The sequence below is a fragment of the Podarcis tiliguerta genome (genome assembly GCF_965153285.1).
Source record: "Podarcis tiliguerta genome assembly, chromosome: 6".
In the NCBI taxonomy this organism is placed as follows: Eukaryota; Metazoa; Chordata; class Lepidosauria; order Squamata; family Lacertidae; genus Podarcis; species Podarcis tiliguerta.
Genome location: NC_139539.1, coordinates 55,273,881 through 55,290,618, shown reverse-complemented (window position 1 = coordinate 55,290,618; position 16,738 = coordinate 55,273,881). Strand labels below are relative to the sequence as shown.

General features: G+C 42.3%; 1 protein-coding gene across 3 annotated transcripts in view; it reads left to right on the top strand.

The window, feature by feature from the left end:
• The window catches only part of LRP8 (LDL receptor related protein 8), a 202,425-nt gene that overhangs the window by 115,455 nt on the left and 70,232 nt on the right, over positions 1-16,738 (top strand). For 2 of the 3 annotated variants that reach the window (XM_083448002.1, XM_083448001.1), the window contains exon 3: positions 5,881-6,003. In XM_083448002.1, the coding sequence (XP_083304128.1) occupies positions 5,881-6,003 (123 nt within the window). Of the gene's footprint in view, positions 1-3,238; positions 3,592-5,880; positions 6,004-16,738 lie in introns of those variants that run through there. The other variant, XM_083448003.1, reaches the window with a different exon arrangement.

The following is a 16,738-nucleotide window of genomic DNA, read 5'->3' as shown; positions in this document are numbered from 1 at the left end:
GTGACCCATTTACTCAAGCATGCTTCTTCCCAGACCCTCAGACTGCCATCATCACAAATCTCTTTCCTTACCTGTTGACATTGTTTATGTCCTTCTTTGGATCACGCCTGTAATCTGATCTTTCAATTTCTGCAAACATAACCCGTGTCTGATTGCAACAGAACTGTTACAGCTTGCAGGATTTGGCATTGCCTTGTTGAATGATCCCATAAAAACCAGAGCAGATGGCTGCCTTTAAAGTAGCCGTTTATATAGTGTAGCACCCTTTCTCTTTTATCTTCTCCTTGCATTTAAATCATTAAACAAAAAGAACTGCCCTTCCCCAGCAATTCCAAAATCACAAGCACAAAAGAACAGATTCAGGCCTTGGTAACTGTTTTGAATGGCCACTGAAATGCTCATTGGAGAAGATTAATTTACGTTTGATGGGTGTTTGAAATCGCCTTGCGGGCTAAAATAAACAGTTGGGCTTTTTAAAAAAATAAAATAAAAATCTGTTATAATTTTGCTGTCAAAACATCTATAGAATGCTTGTACCAGGATGCACTTTCTCTTTGTCTCTAAGAATTGTTTTTCCAGTACAATATTCAATAGTTATTGATCAAGAGGGGCTTTACAGATTTCTGGCTGATCTTGAGGGTAACCAATTTGGTAATATCTTGTAAGACAGGGAAGCTCAAATTTCTCTCTTCCAGGAACAACAAAGCCACACTGAGCAGGGTTGTGGTTTTTTTTTGGGGGGGGGGGGTTGCACCTGTTTCCTGACAAGGGATTTAATAGGGAAGGAGTGGTAAGTGGGGTGACTATCTCTAGCACCCCATCCAGTGCATGGCTCTGACTCTGGCAGGCTGATGACATTCTTGAAGAGGCACCATCTGCTTACCAGCATGGCTGGCAGCTGAAAAAACAAACAAACTCATTACACCTGTAGTAAAAGGTAAACTGTTCTGACAATTGCATTTGTAGACCCCTGTCAATTACTGGGTATATAGTGGTTTTAGCCAATGAGATGGCAGGGTGGGGGGAGTTGGCAGAGGAAAGGAATTGCAGCTTGGCAGGAGTAGATGAGACAAAGAAAGGTTATTATAAAGCTTATATTTTTCCATGAAGCTCACTTGTTTTTTCCATAATAAAAAAATTCCTTCCAGTAGCACCTTAGAGACCAACTAAGTTTGTTGTTGGCACGAGCTTTCGTGTGCATGCACACTTCTTCAGTTTTTTTCCATGTTACCTTTCTGTTCTATGTGAGGAAATATTGGGCAAGTCTATGATGTACGTTTCCTTAGATAAATGAATTGAGATAAATCAATTTTCATATACAATTTAATATTCTGCATTCCTGGTGTTTAAAAAGTTTAAACTGGCAACTGTGAAAAAGCTCATTATGATGCACAGATAAGAAATGGATAAACATAAATGAAATTTTATCTTCTATTAAAAAAAAAGTCATCTGCAATTAGAAGTCCTTCACATCCTTAGAAGTAAGTCATATTGAGTGCAATGGGGCAAATGTGTTCAGAATTGCAACTTTTCAATAAATATACATTTTTAAAAATGTACAGCAAAAATCATGACAAAAGAATTCAGTTCAAGCCAAGTGTTCAAAACTCCCTGGGTGCTAGTCCCTGCTGCTGTCTCTCACTCCTGCTTGTAGAGCCCACCTTCATTTGGGAAAGCGGAGACTTTGAGCTCTTCAAGCTGGTGGAGGAGGTCCTGAAAAACTTCTACTCCTGGTGGTTGGACAGAAGTAGTGAACAATGTTATAGTTAATTGCTATAGCTTGTCTTTGCTTGCCCTATCCCACTGTCCTGGGGTTATAAACGGTCCGTGTCACCATTAAGAAAAAGAGGTAGGAAAAGGCCAATACATATAAGAACTGCCCCTGGATTAAGTGACTTTTCTTCTTTAAATTCTCAAAGTTCTTAACCTAGCTGAAGGTTGTCATCTGCGCTAGCCAGATGTTTAACTGATAATCACAGTCAGTCCATCATTCGAAAAATAAGACTTTAAAGCCATCTTGCCCCAAAATGGCAACTAGACATTCCATTTTGGTGACTGTAACCTAGGTTTAAGAAGCCATTAGGTCCCCATCTTATATATCTGAGTTCCTAATACTATTCAAGGATGCTGTCTTACTGCCACATCAAATGTTGTCTGAACACCAGCTCTTTGCTCTGCAAAGTTCATCTGAAAATGTTAATACATGAAATATACTCGGAGTCGAGTGTGAATTTCATGCTCTTTATTCAGCTCATAGTAGCAATGAATGAATCTTTCCCCAAAACATGTAGCTATATATACATTATTTACACAATGGGCCCTGCGTGATTGGCTAATTCCGGGCTGCTCCTGCAGGTCAATCAGGTTGCAGATTCACTTCATCCAGGAGTCTGATTGGCTGCTCCTGCAGACGAATCCAACTCAGTACATAACATACAGGTTATCTTTGTTTCAAACAGCAGCCATTAGAAACTTGTTTTGAGTAGCAAATAAATCTCTCTGGTTCTTTCCTAGCTGAATTGGTTTCCACACTGTTTAGGGAAATTATGATTACAAAGGATTAATATCTTCTAATCTCATGCATTGTGTTGCACTCTTGAGCAGCAGAAACAGGCTCAACAGCAACAAATAGTAGCAGTGGGAGGGGAGCCACCCTTCTGCCATTAGCATCGTTGCTGCTAACCTAGATGAGCAAGGCAAGTCGTTCTCCCCCACCCTCAGTTCCCATCTATAAAATGGGAGGTCTCAGTCGCCTCCCTCACAGCTTTATTATGAGGATGACATAATTATGGCAAAGTAATTCAAACACAAATGAGTGACATGGAAATGTGATAAACAGTAAAAACAATAATAATGAAGAAATGGCCCACGAGTATAGTTTTGCCAAGGGCCTACACTTTCCCTCGAGGAGCGTTATATTTAGTGATTTGGTAGCAAATGAATTGCCTGTGTGAAATCTTCCAAGGTTAATCATATTCAGCGGCATTTGTTTAAATATATTTGTTTTAATTAAGAGAAAGGATTTGCACGCTGGGGGTGTGTTCACATTTCAAGATCCCTGAACTCTGTTGCAGTAGGAATAATTACAGCCCGGGAGTTTTATGTGTCTCTGCAGTGTCCTTTTGAGATATTTAGATGGCTTCTGTTGAGATGAAAGACCGTATGGATTTCTTTTCCTCTATTAATCTGGCACAGAATACCAGACCTCCTGGGTCAGTTTGCTTACCAGCAGTGTTTGTCCCTGCAGTTTAATCTGCAGATGTTGGCTTGGCACATATGACATTGCAGAGGAGAAGATGCTTCAGCCTGTCTGATTCTGGGGATGCACATCAAGCATATTAACATCTTCCAAAGGCCACCTTGTGGTTCATTGTCAACAATGTATTTCTTCTCGCCTTTTGTGATTTCTCATAATAAATTAGTTGTGCTTCCAAAAAAAACAGTGCCAAGGGAACAAAGCAATCAGTGACACCATCTGCTGCCAGCAGGTTTGTGTGTTGAAGGAGCTGCATATCTCCATCACTCAGGAATGTCGACGGACCCTGATGCTGGCAGCAGTCCCTTGCTTCAAAGCCACAGGCCTGGGCTTGTGTGAGTAGATCAGTGGGGAAATGGCTTTGTCAGACTAAGGTGAATAAATAGGTTTGGCAGTGGCAGGCTGGAAGCAGACATAACGGGCCCCTTGGGTGCAATGTTACTATCATAAGTTAGATGCTTAAGGCTGAAGCAGATCAAACAAAATGTGAAAAATTACTGGCCGCATACTTTATGAAGGCCATTAGACTTTAATGCTGTACTATCTAAATTCTTTTGATCTTTCCCTAAGAAGAAACTTTTGATCCTGAACATGGGAGTCCATTCAAAGGCAAGCGTGTGAGTGTACAATCTGAGAGCTATACAACCGTTTTTCAATAAATGCTAAGCCAACTCTATCCTTAACTCTGAAATTTAAGATACAGCCTGCAGTGTATCTTAACACAGCTCAAGAGGGAGAATACCAACACCTGCAATTTTATTTTATTTTTGTGTGCTGAAATTTCCCATTGTCTAACTTAGCAGACAATTTATATCACCATGCACATAATGTCTGGAGATACCTTCAAAACTGAGTTTATATTCTGCTATTGGCTGTCTTCTCAAAGCAGGCTACTTTAAAATGATGTAAGTTGGATATGGCTCAGGTTGCTGTCCAGTTTCAAAATCAGTGCCGGCACAAAGTTGAGCATTATGCACCATCTGTTTCTGTACAAAGACTCTGATGCACCTGGAACAGTCTGCATCAAGGTGTTATTTGATAATCCCTGGAACACAAAAAATAAAAACGAAATGAAAGGATGTAATTCAGCAAACATCACTCATGGACATTGAAGTTTAGATTCTAATTTTTCTTCAGATGCCCTAAGTACTCAGCTGCCTGGCTTATGCCACCTTCGCTATTCTGTGATGTTGAAATAATTAAGCCAATAGCAGCTAGTGGGTCTGTGACACTTCTTTCTGCAGAGCAGTTCAGCCAATGGCATCAAGAGGGATCAGATACTGAGACCAAGTAGAAAATGCTGTGAGAACAAGGAAGTGAATCTACAGGAGAGTGAAACTTGCAGACCATCATACTGATGGACCGTTAGCTAAATTGTTCTGTGTTAGTACAGAGCCATTATTGGTGACACTGAAGTAAATACCTGTTATGTCAACTCATAATTCATATGTTGAATGCAAGGGAAAACAAATATACTTTGTTCTCATGGAATGCCTGTCTGAGTAGATTATGTTTATGTTTGATGAGGCTTTACAGCATTTATTTTTGGGATGCCACAGCAAGGAAACTGCATGTTTTATGAATCAGAAAATTAATGCTCCCATCACAGACCCTTTTTCACCTGCACATCCGCCTCTCTGTTGACATACTATTCCTTTACAGCTTGTCAGTTGACTTTGGTATAACAAAATTAATATTTTACCAAGTGGGCCAGTGATCATTCTTCATCCTACATACCATATTTGTGCCACTATCTGTTTTTCTAGTGGTTTTACTCTTCATGCCTCCAGTGGTGGGCTTTGGCAAGGCATGGCAACAACTCTTTCAGTCCCAAAGCTGCATTGAGTGTTTGCATCAGGATAAAGAGACTTAATTTCTGTCTTCAGCTATTGTTAAGCTCATGTTCACCAGATCATTCACTCAGGCATGTCTGTGCAACAAATGTAAACTACTTTAAAATCCTAGGAACTATAATTCTTTGTAAGAGCTGAGAGACTTTTATCATAAAATCTCAGCACCCAGTTCCAAAGTATAAGGATGCTTCAGGAATTAGGTATCTTGTGTGAGTGTGTGAATGCTGTTATGATCTCACCTGATCCAGTCTCGCAGGATAATGTTTCACCTGGAATGCAGGTTCTGCCCCAGGGCTGGGTGATATATTGTCCAAAACCATTTTGAAGTGCATATTGTGATATCTGTTTCATAGTTTTTGACCTGGCAATATATTGCGAATCATGAGGTATGTGCGCTATGCAAAAATCACAATGTGGGGAAAACCTTGAAGCTGGCCATAGTGGCTGAGACCATGAAAGTTAAACCAATAATAAACTGGTTTACATTTTTAAAATTTATATTTGTATCCTGCCTTATCCTTGCAATCAGTGAGTCTTAGAGCTATTTCATCAAAGAGGTCATTGCATGTTTGGCCTGAAAGATCAAATGAGAGACAGACATCAAAGGTGGTGTGTACTGTTAGTTCTCCTCAGAGTAAACCTATTGAAAATAATGGACATGACTACCTTAACATCCATTATTTTTACAGCTCTACTTTGAGAAGCACTTAGTGGGAAATAATTGTGTTGAATTGAATCCAGCGGTCTAACGTTCCCTATTTCTTTTTTCAGCCAAGAAGACCTGTGCAGAAAGTGATTTCACTTGCAACAACGGTCACTGCATTCCTTCCAGGTGGAAATGTGATGGTGAAGAGGAATGCCCAGATGGGTCTGATGAATCCGAAGCCTCATGCAGTGAGTACTCCTGCTAACTGGTTATGGAACATAGCTTTACAGCTGTTTGAAAAGTGGACTGATAAACAAAATAAGTTATATATCATGTGCACACGCGTGTGAGTTCCCCCTCACCATACCACTGTCCTGAAAGCAATCAGTGATGTGGTTTTATTATTATGTCTGGTTGAGGACAACAAATGATACGTTGTGCACAAGTTAAATCTTGCCTCTTACTCAGGACTTAGCAGTTTACCTCTAGAAACTTGCAAAGCTAACCCTAAGCCTGGGGTGGGGAATCTTTGGCTTGTGGGCCTGATTAAACCTGCCAGTCCTCTCCAATTGTCCCACCAGGTCACTTTGGCCAAGTCATGTCCACTCGCCAGGCCAAAATACAGGGCTTTTCAGTTGGATGAATTTTATGTGATTAGCCAGTTCCTTATGACATTTTCCACTTTTATATTTTAATTATGTTTATTTGTTGTGCACCACTTGATGTTTTCTGTAGAGTTTAGCGGTATATAAATATATATTTTATTAAATAAATAAAAGCTTTCTCCTTTTGCTTCTGTAGATAATTTCATTTGAAAAATGTGATTACGGGATTCAAAATAAGGAAGATTTTATGTTCAGACATTGCTTTGCATATGCACTCAGCTAAAAAACACACCCCCCACCATTCATTGCTGACAGTTCTTTTTTTCAGAAGATTGATTGTAATTTAAATCTCCTTGGGCTTATGTTGTTTCCCAAAAAGCTGTGCAAATGGAAGACTACTGATGCAAATGTTTTCCACTTCTCATGGGTAGATTGGAATTATTGGAATTTCACCAGTTCCTCTCTTTTATATAATTGTCATGCCCTTAAATAGTAGTACTATTGTCTAATTCCGTCATGAGCCACTATGTTCAGTAGGGGTTTTTCTATAGATCTCATTAGCTTTGAGTGGCACCCTGAAAGGAATCAAGCTCAAAAATCTTTTTCAGGTTACATGTTGTCCTTTTGAAACTGTACCATATTGCATCTCTCTCCTGTTGCATTATAATAGCTCTCCAAGACAGCATGGCATTTCACGAGCTGTACTTGCATTGGGCAGCACAAAGCAAGCAAGCTGGAGACTTCAAGTTAAGTAAAGAATGCTTGCAGGCAATAACTGACATGGAAGCCAAATGTGGCAAATTTCCCCAGCAGGATAGACTCAATTGCAAATGTGACATTATTGTAAGTGTTAGGAAACACTCAGCTTTGCTTCAATACCTTTTACCACATTGTTATTCTCATCCTGTGGGACAGATCATCTATTTCCCATTGATTTTAGAGAGTTATTAAACATTTACTGATACTGACTAGATGGGGATTTAATTCAAATAAAAATAGAAGTGTGTGTTTGAATATGATTGACATACTTTTTGTTTGGGAAAGGAGGAGGACAGGGGAGTCCCCTGTCTCCCACCAAGGAGGAGACAGGGGACTCCCCTGAGAAGGAGGCTAGTTCACCAACACAGGAGCCCGATATGTGGAGAAACGTGACTCAAAGAAGTAGGAGGCCCAGGGTTCGCTCTGATTGTCTAGAAATACACAATCGCTTTGAGGTTCTCTCCCCTAGCGTGGAAGACGAAGAGCAGACTCCATTTGAGGATCTCTCCCTCATTACAGTCGATCACGTATATGAAGATGAGCAGCAAAGTCAGTCCTCAGGGAATGTGCAGGCGACCTTGGAGCGGACCGCTCACGGAAGAACCCTGACCAAACCTAAGAGAAGGCGTGTAGTGGTGATAGGGGATTCCTTACTGAGGGGAACAGAAGCAGTGATCTGTGGGCCTGACAAGATGTCTCGGGAAGTGTGCTGTCTCCCCGGGGCTAAGATCCAAGATGTAACTGAACGACTGCAAGGAATCATAAAACCCACTGACAAATACCCCTTCCTCTTGGTTCATGTGGGAACCAATGACACTGCAAGCAATAGCCTCCAGAAGATCAAAAGAGACTACGAGGCTCTGGGCAGGAAATTGAAGCAATTAAATGCACAAATCGTCATCTCATCTGTCCTCCCAGTTGAACGACGTGGCCCAGGGAGAGAGAGGAAAATAGTGGAAGTAAACAGCTGGCTTCGCAAATGGTGTAAACAGGAACGGTTTGGATTCTTAGATCACGGACTGCAGTTTCTTGAGGATGGACTTCTGGCAAGCGATGGGCTGCACCTCACAACGGTTGGGAGGAATGTTTTTGCCAAAAAACTAAGAAACCTCATCAGGAGGGCTTTAAACTGACTAATGTGGGGGAGGGAGACAGTGCTCCTGAAGGTAGGAGTCTATTAATTGATGAAGATGATCATCCAAATGTCATAGACCAAATGGAGCAAACAGCAAGCAGACCTAGTGGTGGGAGGAAAAAATCCTTAAATAAGAGACACGGGGGAATGACTAATGGACTTCAATGTCTGTACACTAATGCACAAAGCATGGGAAATAAACAAGGTGAGCTTGAGCTCTTGGTACAGCAAACTAAATATGACATAATAGGCATCACTGAAACCTGGTGGGATAAGTCCCACGATTGGAATGTAAAAATGGAGGGATACAATCTATTTCAGAGAAACAGACCAGACAAGAAAGGAGGAGGAGTGGCGTTATATGTCAGGGATGTGTATACCTGTGAAGAGATCCAAGATTTAGAACCTCAAAGCCAAAGTGAGAGCATTTGGGTCAAAATTAAGGGAGAGAAGAATAATAGTGACCTCATTGTGGGAGTTTACTATAGATCCCCAAGCCAAACGGAGGACATAGATGATGCCTTCCTGGAACAGATGGCCAAGCATGCAAAAGGAAGGGAGATAGTAGTAATGGGGGACTTCAATTACCCAGATATTTGTTGGATGTCAAACTCAGCCAAGAGCATAAGGTCAAACAGATTCCTCACTGGCCTTGCAGACAACTTCATTGTCCAGAAAGTGGGAGAAGCAACAAGAGGAACAGCCATTTTAGATCTGGTCCTAACCAATGTCGATGACCTGGTTAATGGGGTAGAAGTGGAAGGATCATTAGGCGCAAGTGATCATGCTCTTCTGAAGTTTACTATACAACGGAAAGGAGCAGCCAAGCATACTAGGACTCAATTTCTTGACTTTAAGAAAGCCGACTTCATAAAACTTAGGGAAGTGCTGGGTGAGATCCCATGGACAGTAATACTAAAAGGAAAGGGAGTTCATGATGGCTGGGAGTTTGTTAAGAGGGAGATAGTAAAAGCACAACTTCAGGCAATACCAATGAGACGGAAACATGGAAGGTGCCTAAAGAAGCCAGGGTGGCTATCTAAAGAACTTTTAACTGAGTTAAGATTAAAAAAGGATGTGTACAAAAAATGGAAAAGGGGGGAAACCACCAAAGAGGAATTCAAACAAATAGCCAGCACGTGTAGACACAAAGTCAGAAAAGCTAAAGCACAGAATGAACTCAGGCTTGCTAGAGCGGTTAAAAGCAACAAAAAAGGCTTCTATGGGTATGTTCGTAGCAAAAGGAAGAACAAAGAAACAGTGGGGTCACTCAGAGGAGAAGATGGTGAAATGCAAACAGGGGACACAGAAAGGGCTGAACTCCTCAATGCCTTCTTTGCCTCAGTCTTCTCCAATAAAGAAAACAATGCCCGACCTGAAGAATTTGGAGCAAATGATTCAGCAGAGAAAACACAGCCCAGAATAACTAAGGAGATAGTACAAGAATACTTGGCTAGTTTAGATGTATTCAAGTCTCCAGGGCCAGATGAACTGCATCCAAGAGTATTAAAAGAACTGGCAGATGTGATCTCAGAACCACTGGCAATCATCTTTGAGAATTCCTGGAGAACAGGCGAAGTCCCAGCAGACTGGAGGAGGGCAAATGTTGTCCCTATTTTCAAAAAGGGGGAAAGAGAGGACCCAAATAATTACCGCCCAGTCAGTCTGACATCAATACCAGGGAAGATTCTGGAGCAGATCATTAAGCGAACAGTCGGTGAGCACCTAGAAAGGAATGCTGTGATCACCAATAGTCAGCATGGATTTCTGAAAAATAAGTCATGTCAGACGAACCTGATCTCATTTTTTGACAGAATTACAAGCCTGGTAGATGAAGGGAACGCAGTGGATGTAGTCTACCTTGATTTCAGCAAGGCATTTGACAAGGTGCCCCATGATATTCTTGTAAAGAAGCTGGTAAAATGCGGTCTTGACTCTGCTACCACTCAATGGATTTGTAACTGGCTGACTGACCGGACCCAAAGGGTGCTCATCAATGGTTCCTCTTCATCCTGGAGAAGAGTGACTAGTGGGGTGCCACAGGGTTCTGTCTTGGGCCCAGTCTTATTCAACATCTTTATCAACGACTTGGATGATGGACTCAAGGGCATCCTGATCAAATTTGCAGATGACACCAAACTGGAAGGGGTGGCTAACACCCCAGAGGACAGGATCACACTTCAAAATGACCTTGACAGATTAGAGAACTGGGCCAAAACAAACAAGATGAATTTTAACAGGGAGAAATGTAAAGTATTGCACTTGGGCAAAAAAAATGAGAGGCACAAATACAAGATGGGTGACACCTGGCTTGAGAGCAGTACATGTGAAAAGGATCTAGGAGTCTTGGTTGACCACAAACTTGACATGAGCCAACAGTGTGACGCGGCAGCTAAAAAAGCCAATGCAATTCTGGGCTGCATCAATAGGAGTATAGCATCTAGATCAAGGGAAGTTATAGTGCCACTGTATTCTGCTCTGGTCAGACCTCACCTGGAGTACTGTGTCCAGTTCTGGGCACCACAGTTCAAGAAGGACACTGACAAACTGGAACGTGTCCAGAGGAGGGCAACCAAAATGGTCAAAGGCCTGGAAACGATGCCTTATGAGGAACGGCTAAGGGAGCTGGGCATGTTTAGCCTGGAGAAGAGGAGGTTAAGGGGTGATATGATAGCCATGTTCAAATATATAAAAGGATGTCACATAGAGGAGGGAGAAAGGTTGTTTTCTGCTGCTCCAGAGAAGCGGACACGGAGCAATGGATCCAAACTACAAGAAAGAAGATTCCACCTAAACATTAGGAAGAACTTCCTGACAGTAAGAGCTGTTCGACAGTGGAATTTGCTGCCAAGGAGTGTGGTGGAGTCTCCTTCTTTGGAGGTCTTTAAGCAGAGGCTTGACAACCATATGTCAGGAGTGCTCTGATGGTGTTTCCTGCTTGGCAGGGGGTTGGACTCGATGGCCCTTGTGGTCTCTTCCAACTCTATGATTCTATGATTCTATGATTCTATGAAAACAAACTCTGTGAGTGGATACTGAGCTATGTGGACATAATGGACTAGTTACTTGGGTTGTAAGATTTGTTTCAGGTCACACATGTTTAAAGTATGGAAAAGAATAGGTAGAACATAAAGGTAAAGGACCCCTGGTTAAGTCCAGTCAGAGGCAACTATGGGGTGCGGCACTCATCTCGTTTCAGGCCGAGGGAGCCAGTGTTTGTCCACAGACAGCTTTCTGGATCATGTGGCCAGCGTGACTAAACCACTTCTGGCACAACAGAACGCTGTGATGGACGCCAGAGTGCACGGAAATGCCCTTTACCTGCCCGTCGCAGCGGTACCTATTTATCTACTTGCACTGGTGTGCTTTAGAACTGCTATGTTGGCAGGAGCTGGGACAGAGCAACGGGAGCTCACCCCATTGTGTGGATTCGAATCAATGACCTTCCAATCAGCAAGTGCAAGAGGCTCAGTGGTTTAGACCACAGTGCCACCTACTGGGTTGGGCAAAACACATTCCACAATTGGTCAAAGGTTTCTCATTTTGTAAACAGCATAAGGATCTTACATTTTAGTAGTATATGATGTTATTAGTAACAGCTGCCTTGAAATGAACATGTGCAAATTTTAATCATGCCAGATGGAAGCATCAGGTAGGGAATGCTGCTGCTGTGTGTGTGTGTGTGTGTGTGTGTGTGTGTGTGTGTGTGTGTTTTGTGTGCATTTCCCTAATTAGGCAGCAATGCAGAATTGTCTTAAGAAATAGGAGGTAGAGAGAGGGACAGATGGCTGAAGATACTGAAGATGGCTCCTGCCATGGGCTTGTCACAAGAACAGGTGTGGAGGGGAAGGTGTAGCTATCAGAAAAGGAAGCTCGGATCGGATTTGCACAGCCAGCACTGCAGTGAGAGAGAGTGAGTGAGCCAGGTAGGGGCAGAGAGGTGCGAGTGCGAGCGCCCCCCCCCCAGATGTTGCGCCCGGTGCGGCCGGCCCCCCCTGCACCCCCCACGCTACGCCACTGATTCTGCATTATTCATTACTGGATGCCCAGACCAGCAAAGCAGCTGGTTGGAAAGAGCAGGAAATGGTTGTGGGCAGTGCATATGTCCAGCTAGAGTGCAGCTGCTGACATGACTATGAGTTTGCAGCATAGAATCTGAAGAGAAAGAGGCAACACAGGTCCAGAACATTTTTTTTAAGGTGCTAATATGTTCCTCTCATTAACTGATAGCTAATCTCTTCAAGCTACCACAACCCTGTTGGGCCTTCTGGGGACATTCTCCTAAGAACTGTTAGAAGAAACTGAATAGGCTCTAATAAGAATATGCAGTTGCCCAGTGATGACTTACTATATTTATTTTATAAGCCAATTTTATGTTAAAGATATCCAAGGTAGCAAAACAGGTGTCCTCCTCCTCCGTCCCACTCCCTCCAATCCTGTTCATTCCCCTCTGAACACCACCATGTGTTGCAACCTTTCTAAGTCCATTGAAGACACTGCATTGAATTTTCAATTATATGCCATTTAAGTGTATTTCCCCAGGATGGATGCTCCTAGCAAAAGGGAAGATGGTTTGTTTGACTTTGTCAGTGTGCAGTGCAAAGAGGAACGTACAATTATCCACCCTCTTTCCTCTTTATTTCGTTAGCCAACTCTGCATTGCTGCCTAATTAGGAAAGATACACGCTGCTTCCTAACAAAGCCCTCTTCTAAGCAGCCACACACAGTATCAACGTAATCATCTCAGCTGTGACATTAACATATTTATAATGCACTAGGGTTTGGTCTCTGACTGCCTCTCTCCCTCTCAGCCAGAGTCTTCTTATTAATGCAATGCCACTCTCCCATTGGATGGGCTTAAATTAACTTAGCAGTTTCCTTCCCCAGAATTCCCTGCCTGCAAATCTCTCTAGCCTGAAGCAGCTATGTTTAGACTGCACAGTTCACTGTGAGGTCCATGAGGATTTCATTTGACCTCCGTCAGCCAGCGATGCAACTCTTCCTGTAAAGAAGATCAGCCTGCGCTATAGAAAGGCTGAGCCTTCAGCTACCTGAGCATTGGCTTCAGTTACACTTGCATGCCTCTGGCTTAGTAGTCTTGCAAGAGGCTTCCATTTCACCTTGAAGCTTACAGTGCATTGTGACTCATATTATGTTCCGGTTAGAAACAGGAAAGCTGCATCGAGAGGAAAAACTTGGATATGGCTTCCAACTCCAGCTTAGCCATGGGCTTCTTGGTTGGCTCCTTGAGCAAGCCATTTCCTCTGGCTTTAATGTGAATTTTCCACTTGCTTCATAAAGTCGCCAGTGTTTCACAGCCATCCCAGCACAACAGCTCTATGGCTATCACCTTCGGTTAATTACAGTTTGTCTACAGAGCTAACCATTGGCAATGATGGGAGTTGGCAGCAAGTTGAGGAAGGCTTCTGTAGGCAGCTTTGTGGAAGGATTTGCCACTTCATAAATAGAAACACAACTGCATTATCAGATGCGGGTAACTTTCCCACAGAGATCCACCACATGCATTTACACCAAATGATGTGACTGCACCGTGCTTATCAGAAGGGCAGCTGTTTTTGTAACTGGTACGATCCAGTGTGAAAATGATCGGTTCTGAACTTGAGAATCCCTCAACTTTGGCCACTGAGTCTCCTAGGGGAACTACTACCTTTTGACCTGAGTTTTCTGTCTGTAACCTGCAAATAGTAGTTGGATAAAGAAATATTGTGATCCACCAGGAGTCTTTGAGGACAGTGTAGCCTTTAAATCTATAAACCTACAACAAGTTGACTGAAGAATTGGGAGTCTTACTCTGGACAACTGAAACTAATCTGCCTCTGGTTTTTGAGGCAGTATATTTTCATATGTTTATTCATATGCACGAGGGCTAGAGATTTTACTTTACTAAAAAATGACAGGTCTTCTAAATGAGTTCCATCTTACTTTAAAGAGGTAAAGATTTAAATATTGAATTGTGTTTATTTAGCCCAGAGATCTTTGTGTGTGGTCAAAAATAATATAAAAGCTCTAGGAAATATAATATTGGCTAATGAATTGTGATAGTGCTAGTGAAAGCTCAAAGGGGTAGGACAAAAAGTGAGTACAAAAGGTGAGTCCAAAGGTCTTATGTGTGCATGTGTATATAATGAAATCCAAGGATGTGAGCTGCATACTTTCCCCATCCACTTTCCCTCTTATTATGTACACACAATGCTCTAACAGAAAACAGTAGAAATTGCTTTATGCAAATGTAATCTGAAGACCCGCAGCATAAATAGAAAGAATAGGGGGGAAATCACTATAGCCTTTTATGAATCCATATTAATTTCACTAGAGGATATAGCAGGCAACCATTGATGAATGAGTCATCTGTCCACAGCAATCGGTTCAGTTAAGCTGCACATTTATATGAACTAATGTATTTATGTATTTAAAGCATTTATAACTCGCCCTTCCTTTATACCAGCCTGACCCAAATCTGGTGCCCTTCAGATGGTTTGGACCACAATTCCCATCAACTCCAGGCAGTACAGCTGTGCTAGCTGAGGCTGATTGGAAATGCACTCTGGGTTGGGGAAGGCTGATACCATATAGAGACCAGGGTAGGGTATAGAACAAATAATAAAATAAACAATTAATATTAAAATGCGCAGTCAAGCATATAGGACAGTGAAAAACAACCAAGCAGGTTAAACAGTCAGCAACTTATGAAACTAAGTTTCTGCTCGTCAGACTCTTGATTCACATAGCCTGGTATTGTCCAGTTTGAGGGTAGCCAATGTGGTGCCTTCTAGATGTTGTGGTCTCCAACTCCCATCATCTCTGACAATTTGCCTTGTTGATTGGGGCTGATGGGAGGCAGAGTTAAATAACATATTCTCGTTGATGGGAGCTGAAGTCCAACACCAGCTGCTTTGACTGGCAGCTTTACTCTTGACTGGCAGCAACTCACCAAGAAACTCAGGTGGAAATCAGGGATTAAACCTAGAACTTGTCTCTTTCACTGGTCTTCAACAGTGCAAATTGTGTTTTATCTAAAGAAAGAGGGTCCCTATGCGAAAAGTCCCATGACATGCATGCCACTTTAGTCTGCTAATGGCAGATAGTATGACAGAATCCTCCCTGGGGAAAGGACCTAGACATAAGATTTCAATACATAAGGGGTGAAGACTAAGCCGGAACTTTTCCTGGAGTCATCATGCAGGTCTTCTACGGGAATAATTATTTATAGATGTATAAAATTTTTAGACTACTTTCATTCAAAGGTCCCAAAGCTGTTTCCAACAATAAAAATGCAGATTAAAACCAGATATAATTTGAACAATATAGAATAGGGCAACCTAAAGCACCAGGGCAAACTAAACAACTTTTCCAGAAGCCAAGGAGAACTGATAGATCTTGACTTGATGACAGGAGGCCAGCCACAACACTGACATCTGTACTTCTAGGGGAGGAGTGTTCCTAAGTTGGGGCAAACTCGCTAAGGAGGCACTGCCTGGTGTCTAGCACGGCAAGTAATACTCATGGTGATACTGCAAGCAAGACCTCCCTCCCCAGTTGATCTCAGGTTCTGGGGTCACTGATATAGAGAAAGAGATTCCGTCAGATATCCAGATTCCAAGTCAGGGCCTTATACACCTTTAACTGAGCCTAGTAGCATATAGATTTACCCTTCAGTATTTCAGCTACATCCCAATCCCAAAGAAGGGCAGTGCTAAAGAATGCTCCAACTACCGCACAATTGCACTCATTTCACACGCCAGCAAGGTTATTCTTAAAATTCTTCAAGGAAGGCTTAAGCAGTATGTGGACCAAGAACTCCCAGAAGTGCAAGCTGGATTTAGAAGAGGCAGGGGAACCAGAGACCAAATTGCAAACATGCGCTGGATTATGGAGAAAGCTAGAGAGTTCCAGAAAGACATCTACTTCTGCTTCATTGACTATGCAAAAGCCTTTGACTGTGTCGATCACAGCAAACTATGGCAAGTTCTTAAAGAAATGGGAGTGCCTGATCACCTCATCTGTCTCCTGAGAAATCTCTATGTGGGACAAGAAGCTACAGTTAGAACTGGATATGGAACAACTGATTGGTTCAAAATTGGGAAAGGAGTACGACAAGGCTGTATTTTGTCTCCCTGCTTATTTAACTTATATGCAGAATTCATCATGCGAAAGGCTGGGCTGGATGAATCCCTAGCCGGAATTAAGATTGCTGGAAGAAATATCAACAACCTCAGATATGCAGATGACACAACCTTGATGGCAGAAAGTGAGGAGGAATTAAAAAACCTTTTATTGAGGGTGAAAGAGGAGAGCACAAAATATGGTCTGAAGCTCAACATCAAAAAAACGAAGATCATGGCCACTGGTCCCATCACCTCCTGGCAAATAGAAGGGGAGGAAATGGAGGCAGTGAGAGATTTTACTTTCTTGGGCTCCATGATCACTGCAGATGGTGACAGCAGCCACGAAATTAAGAGACGC